General features: G+C 36.0%; 1 protein-coding gene across 1 annotated transcript in view; it reads left to right on the forward strand.

Annotated features, from left to right (window-relative positions):
• Positions 1-1,286: 1,286 nt before the first annotated feature.
• The window catches only part of LOC111147761 (chromosome unknown C6orf58 homolog), a 19,716-nt gene continuing 12,976 nt past the window's right edge, over positions 1,287-8,026 (forward strand). Inside the window, exons 1-4 of the mRNA XM_022503991.1 lie at positions 1,287-1,587; positions 3,227-3,313; positions 4,996-5,180; positions 6,367-6,467. Coding sequence (XP_022359699.1) covers positions 1,287-1,587; positions 3,227-3,313; positions 4,996-5,180; positions 6,367-6,467 — 674 coding nt within the window. The remainder of the gene's footprint in view (positions 1,588-3,226; positions 3,314-4,995; positions 5,181-6,366; positions 6,468-8,026) is intronic.

The following is an 8,026-nucleotide window of genomic DNA, read 5'->3' on the forward strand; positions in this document are numbered from 1 at the left end:
CGGAAGCAGTTACAAAATTCAACTATTTTATATGCTAACTAATATATCAATTTCCTTTACATTACCCCCCAAACACTAGTTCAATAGCTTCTGCATGGGGGAAAACACAGTCCTTTAAGGTAGTCCATTTCTTTATAATGAAATTATAATCACAGAGAATTTCTTTTTTATGTTCTTGAAACTTATACACCCAAAATTAAAACCTGTTAGACTTTGTCTTTTCCTCCTCCAGGATCTAGAGATACCTAATGCAATATGGGGGCTAGAAGTTTTTATATTCACTAAACATACCAAATAAATGTTTTAAATGTTTTTTCTTAGCATTTGGGGAGAGATAACTAATGGGTATCTGAAGGTTTTCTTTTAAGGACCTCTGTTTAAATATGTTCTAGAAGACATACAAGATTCAGCATGTAATTATACTCATGGCTAAGGTTCTTTATGGGGATATAGTAAGAACTCACAGCTGGATGAATGGGGAAAAGACACAGGCCGAGTCTGGAGGAATGCATATGTAGATTTCTACATGCTCTTTCCCTTCCATGAGAAGTCACACAGAGCACAGTTCCCCCCAGTAACAGAAGGACAGCATATATATGTTATGTTTCTGTCCAAGGATGCCCACTAAAGAGGCAGTACCTAAACTGCTTCCTGGGGGCTGGTCATATATGAAAGTTCCAGACTCTGCAAGGAAAGCAGGTATTGAGCATAAACCATATGGTTTGCACAGTCTAGGTACAGTGAATCATTTGTCATTTAACTGTTGACTAGGAACTTTGAGAGCCAAGTAGATAGATGCCAGCCAAGGGCCAAACTTGCAAATCAATTTTTTTTAATGATAACATTTTCAGGCTTGCTATATAAATTCTTTTCAGCAGACATAGGTAACTGCCTATATCTTTAAATTTCTAGATGAATAAGGTCAAGATATATGTGTAGGAGTGTATTCAATTTAATAGGCATAAAAACACAATGTAAACTTCATAGCAGTTTTTTGGAAGTGTTTAGAATATTTATTCATTCAGCAATAAAAGTTTCAAAAGCTTGTTTGGACTATCATGTGAATAACAAACTATATTGATAAATTTATTATCAATAAATCCATTTATTATTTAGCAAGAGAGGCACCCTATTTTCATTGGTAAGGCCTTTCCATCTTCACTCTGTCATCTTCAGGGAAAAGAACAAAAAGTGTTGACATGCTGAGATATAAGCAAATACCATGACTTCTTCCTCCATTTCCCAATAAAAGCCTGGCCACAACCTCAGTCCCCAGCTTTGGTACAATGGCTTTCCTTCTTCCTTGGACCTGTGTGCTAGTTGGTTGCTTTTCTGCTTCTCTAGCAGGAGCATATAATTTCTCAGATCTGTATCCGCCACTGTGGGAGAAGAGTCCTGGTCAGCTCAGTGACTACAGGGTAGAGAATGGAAAGTACCTCATTGATCCCTGGATATACTCTGAGAGACTGGGGATGTACAAAATCCTAGTGAACAAGACAGCGAGTTATTTTGAAAGCATTGTCGCTAGCAATGAACAAAATATTTTTTGGGGTTTACCTCTCCAGCATGGCTGGCAATACAGAACAGGTAAGAATGACTCTTGTTTTCATCCTGATGATCTACTAATATGACCACGTAGTAATTGGGAAGTAAGATTCTGTAAATACCATACCATGTTTTTGAAAATTGATTCTTTTCTTTTTCCTCTTTCCCCTCATAACCATATTTCTTCATTTCTCCTCCATAAAGCCTTCTTTTACATGCTTCTGTCTTGACTAGAATCCACAATGGGGCATAACAGATAGTTGCCAAACACAAAAAGACTTCATATTAAATCTATTGAAATCTATTGAGCATACTTCAAATATTTATTGAACTCATGCTAGGTGCTAGATGCCATTTAAAGCACTTAGATGAACAAAACAGTCAAAAGGGTATACATTAAAAACAGAAGTTGATGTCAAATTAACCTGAATTTTTTTGAAGTCCCAGTTGTGATTACCTATACATGGAGATAGGGCTGATAGGTAAGGAGTGCCATCTTGTTCATAAGGATGTTTCTCTGCAAATGATTGATTCCTCTTGAAAATACATTCTAGTGTTTAGTTAGGAGATACGTTGTGGGCCAAGGATTCATAAATTAGATATTTTTGTTCTTGCCGACAGAAGAAGCTCATGAAGGAGCTTATCCACACTGATAATACCACCAATAAGGATATATGTTCTATTCCAATACAAAAAATATAGAGAGTAGATTATGGTTGATATTAAGTCTGAGCAGTGGTCATATTCAGGAGCTACTGAGGAGGACAAGTCATGCTTCTTTGTTAGGGAATATCCTGAGACCCAAATCTATTCCTATTTATCTGGCATTCATTGGGGTCAAATCAACCCTTGTCCAAGAGAAATCATTAATATAAAGTCTACTATGGGAGGCATGCCAACCTCAGGGGAGATACAGAGTCTGAATGAGCTGGTAGATTAATGCTCTTCTTTCTCTTTCTTTGCATTCACACATCAGGATCAAGTCTGACTAAATTCATCCATTGATGAGCTGATAAGTGTCCAGCATTTGCTAAAAGCAGTGGAGAGATGGGGTGTGAATAAGTACTTTCAGATAGTTTCCCTACCATCAAAGAATTTACAGCACAAGTGAAATAGGAAAGATAGCAGAAATAAAATAGAAAACAATAAACAATAACTTTTGGATAGACATTAAAAGTGCAAAACAAGGGCCAGAGTTGAGTCAGCTGGAGTGATCAGAAAAAAATGAATTTAACCTGAGACTTGAAATGTGGATGAAATTTTACTGGGGAAATAGAAATGAAATCTACTAGGAAATAAAAGAATGAGCCAAAGCAGTGTTTCTCAGTCTTGGCTGCATGTTGAAAATAACTACCTTGTTTAAAAAAAAACAAACAAAAAACCAGTGTTTAAGTCTACCTGAGAAATTTTATTCTAATTTGATAATATTGGAAGTTAAGCCAAAGGACAAGACCTGGAAACAGGATAGCATAGAAACATGTGCTTGACTGTAGGTTGTGTGTGTGTGTGTGTGTGTGTGTTTAAGGAAGGGACAAGAAAAGGAAGGGAGAAGGATTGAGTGCGAGGGACTAGTTGGGGACCAATGAAAGAAGAAGAGAACAAATTAAAGCAAAATAGTTATTGATATTCAAGAATTAATGTTAGTATATAACAAATAATCCCTGCACCTTCTCTTTTCTAGGAAGATTAGCTGATCCCAGAGGAAGGAAAGGCTGTGGCTATGAATCTGGAGATCATTTGTGTATCTCCGTGGACAGCTGGTGGGCTGGTAGGTTCATTTATTCTTATTATTTTTTATTTTTTTTAAAGGATTTTATTTATTTATTCAACAGACAGAGATCACAAGTAGGCAGAGAGGCAGGCGGTGGGTGGGGAAGCAGGCTCCCCACCAAGCAGAGCGCCTGACGTGAGGCTTGATCTCCCGACTCTGGGATCATGACTGGAACTGAAGGCAGAGGCTTTAAACCACTGAGCCACCCAGGTGCCCCTGGTAGGTTCATTTAAATGGCAAAATAGGTAATAGCCATTCCCAAGGAAAGTATTCAACCTAAAATCTTAGAGACAGAGACGAAACAATACTATTCCTTTGTAAGAAGGAATCTATTTCATCATGTACCTTGTGGCCTTTATGCCACATTCTAGAATTTAACAGCCATAATGTCAATAATGATTCCTCAGGACACATACAGCTTTTCACAGGACTGAAACAAGGAACTGCAAAGGACCATGGCCTCTGAAAGCCCAGCACTGGCAGTCAGGTGGGAGGTCCCACGAGAGACGGGGAGTCTCCACAATGAGGAAGGATGAGAAATGAGAGAACAAGCAAATAGGGCTTAGCCTCATTTTGTTCACACCAAATGTGTTTGACTTTAAAACCATAAACGTGTCAGAGTAGTGTGCCACAAATCATTTTGTCAATCTGTAATCAAAGGCTCAGTCACATATTTAATACAAAAATAATCAAAAGGTTATTTTCTAATTCTTTAATTCTATTTTGTTCTTTAGTAATAAAATTAATTTCCACACAATTTCTCGGAGATATTTCCCAATAACTAGAGACAAGAATATATTAAGTTTCACTTTCTTGGATTTACACACATCATATAACACTTTTACATGTTTTTCTAATACTGTGCAGACCAGTTCTTTTCAAAGACCCACAAACAGTCATGGCCACGGATGTAGAACTCAGGCTTCTTTATTCTCCGATTGATTTAGTAGTTTGGAGTAGCAGTCTGCTCCACTGGGGCATAGAATTGCATTCATAAATGCATGTCTTATCATAGACAATGTTCTGCATCACCAGTGAGAATCAGTATAAGCTTTATAGCCATCAAAATTATAATGTCTAAATCTGATGGAATAGGTTATATTTAGAGAGAAATAAAAAAGTTAATTCATTGTCAATTTAAGACAAAGATCTTATCCAAAGATCAACTGTCAACACTTACCCAAAATGTTTGCTTTAAAAACCCAATATAAAACAAGGACTTTGTGATATCATGGTTGTACATTAAACTTGGCTAAGTACAAAGTACAAAATGTTAACACTATAGCCACATTAAAATGTTTTAGAAAAATATTGTTATGACAAAGCTTCAGTTAGAGGTGTATCATTCTATGTGCAAATAGATGATTTTCTTCCTTTTTTACTTAACACTTTGAAAAAATGGATATTAAGTAATATCAAATTAATATGAAATGTCAACATTAATTTTTATTTAAGATATAGACAACGGCTTGAGTCTATGTTTATTTATGATTCTAGGTTTCTTAACAAAAGCTATGTATATGATCCTTAGGGAGATTTTTAAATTTTTTTTTGGTAGTGACTAACTTTTTGGTTTCTGGACTTGTGATTTTTGCTTACTAGTTCACAGACTAATTAAAAATATTCTCTATCACACTTGTTAGTGCTTGTGGTAATAATAAGTATTTTTGCTGTTACAGATATGAATTACTTTCTAAGTGCATTACCTTTCCTTGCTGCGGTTGATTCTGGCATAATGGGGATATCATCAGACCAAGTCATGCTTTTGCCACCACCCAAGGATCAGACAAATTTTTGCCTTAATATTTCTAGTTGTCAATCATCCTTTCCTGAGATAATGAGCAAGTGGAATGTCTTTTACCAGGTTGCTTTCTTAAGTTTTATAATTTATTTTCTTAGGAGGTGATAAGAGAATTTCCTTTTTTGTATAATGTTTTTTGTCTAGGTCTTTGTGTTCATCACATAATATTTTCCTAAGTGCAAAAATGTAAATTGTTATGCAAACTATATTATTACTTTACAGTGGGGGATTATGTGCCATTAATACCCTCTGAACCAATACAGCATTAACACAAAGCCTATCCACTCATTTAAATTAAATTATACATAAATGTGAGAGCACAAAATGTATCTTACTAAATGAAAAGAGTATTCTGGCTAATTGAACCTGCATGGCAACCAAGGGTTAACTCTTGGGAGAAATACAATTATAGAGTTTGTTTTTAGAACAGTCAATTAACTTATTTCAACTGAATTAATAAATGATCATAATAATGAATTAATTAATGATCAAACCTGAAAGTAGCTCGCAAAGTAAAGGAGTGAGGCAAGACAAAGGCAAGATCAGGGTTTGGTAGGAATCCCTGACGGCAAGTGAGGTGATGGACACTGAAAGAGCTCCGTAACCATCCCCCAACCCCTAGAGGGCCCTGTCCAGTCAAGGGGTCTGTACCTAACAGTCCCATAGCTGGGCGGAGAGGGGGTTCCAGCACCTACTTCCAAGCGCCTGCAGGCCTGGATGGCAATAACCCACACACTAAACAATTATGTGACAATCAAAACCAAATATTCAATAAGCAAAATGCAAACATTGGCTAAACATAGAAGTGGGCTAAGGTCCACAATAAAAAGATAGATTTACTAGTTCTGTAGATTATTAATTCACTACTTTCGATATGATTGAATTAAATATCCTAACAAAAATTTCCTCTTTTTCTTAATTTTAAACTTTTGTGGTAATTTCTACTATGGTGGCAGAAAAACAAATGACAAACCAAAACCAAAATCCTCCTGGCCAGTATAAAATACTGACTCTTGTGAAAATTGTTGCAGCTCATTTCTTATAGGTGCATTCAATAGTATTACTTATAATAGATATTTATTATACTCTATTATGGAGTGTTATTCACTAAGAGCCTGCATAGTTCTTAGAAACAAAAATTCTCCTCTCTTATAGAATATTTCTAGCTTATATATGGGATTCAATGAAATGTTAAGGAGAGGAATTGTTATATTTTCTCAAATATGAATAAATGTCTCCTTTGCTATAGCATTTGCAGGATCCTTCTAGTAGCTTTGAAGACCTGTTGAAGTACTTCTGGGCTGCACATGTTTCAACCTTGGAATATGCTAGCAAAATATTTGAAGATAGGTAAGAATGCATCCCAAATCATTTCTATTTAAGATAGTAAATGATTTTGGCTTTACTTACGCCTTTTTATTCCTCTTCTAAAGTGATGGTTAATCTTCCTATTAAATAATATTATTCACTGAGTATTTTAATGACAAAGTATAACTCTTTTAGAATGATTTGATTAAAAAGTGTTTTATGAAGAAAGGGCAAAATTTTGTGGGAAAAAAAAAACCATCTTTTACTAACCAATCGATAGCTAACAAAACAGCTAGCCAACCAACCAACAAATAAAACATACAACCAATTTCTCTATATGAAAAAAAAGAAAAGAAATTTTCTTCATTATTTTAACCATGGGCACATCATATGGTAGGTACATGCTTAAAGAAAAAGATAAACTAGCATCAGGATTAGCACACAGGATAGCTTAGCAGATTATCAAGCCACTCTACATGTTACATCTACATGTTACACTCTATATCTAGAGTGCTTAGTTGTGAATGATAATGTATTTATTAGTCAGGGTTCTCCAAACAAACAGCGCTGATAGGAGATAGTGTTAGATAGATGATAGATAAATAGTTGATAGATTAATAGATTAGCTAGATGATAGATAGATAAATAGGTAGATAGATAGATAGATAGATAGGTGGAACCAGGAGAAGCCTATCTTCCAGTCTGAAGACCATCAGTCAAGAGAATTCTCTCTTACTTTAGGGAAGGTTAGACTTTTGTTCTAATACACCTTCAAAAGATTGGATATGGCCCATCCACATTAGGGAGGGCAATATGTTTCACTCAGTCAACTGATTTTGGAAACTGAGATTTCCCAAAAAACCCTTACAGAAACACCCAAAATAATGTTTAACTAAATATCTGGGCACCCTGAGGCCCAGTCAAGTTGACACATAAAATCAGCTATCATGGACACTGTCTGAGGGTGAAGTCAACCACTTTGAGTGAAGTGTGGGGTAGAAATCTAGGTATGGTAAAAAACAGGAACCAAAAAATTGGGGTCTTTGGTATTGTATAAGTAGACTGGTAAAGCTAGGCAGGATGTGTGCCTCTTAATTTCACTGATTGTCTCTCCCACTGACTCCCACTGACTCCATCAGTTAGGTAAACAAATCACGTAAGTAGCAGATTCAAAGCACGTTTCCTCCTTTACCTCCTTTATTGATATGGCTTCAAAAACCAGATATTAAGTTGGGCAATGGAAGAGTTTTCTCCTGGGGCAGCATCAGTGATAGGATTTGGGGCTGCAGTTGTAACTCAACTGCTTTTTCTATTCTGATGACAGGAAATAGGAATGAGATTATTAGACAATGATTCTGGCCTGGGATTGCCTACCTCAAGATATGACTGATAGCAAGTCATTGCTCTAAATTACTTTTTTCATTTACAGATGTTCCAGGTTCATATACAAAGATAAATCACTAGAGAATCCAACTTTGTCCCTAAGAAATATAAGAGTACTTCAGGTAAATTCAAGGAGATTGAAGAAACTTTTTTCTTATAGGCACATTTCCCGCCTCCCGCCAGCTGTGTAGACGCCCCTTAGTGGGCTTCCTCGGCCC

This window comes from Enhydra lutris, unplaced genomic scaffold, assembly GCF_002288905.1.
Source record: "Enhydra lutris kenyoni isolate GAN:26980312 unplaced genomic scaffold, ASM228890v2 scaffoldscaffold17, whole genome shotgun sequence".
Classification (NCBI taxonomy): Eukaryota; Metazoa; Chordata; class Mammalia; order Carnivora; family Mustelidae; genus Enhydra; species Enhydra lutris.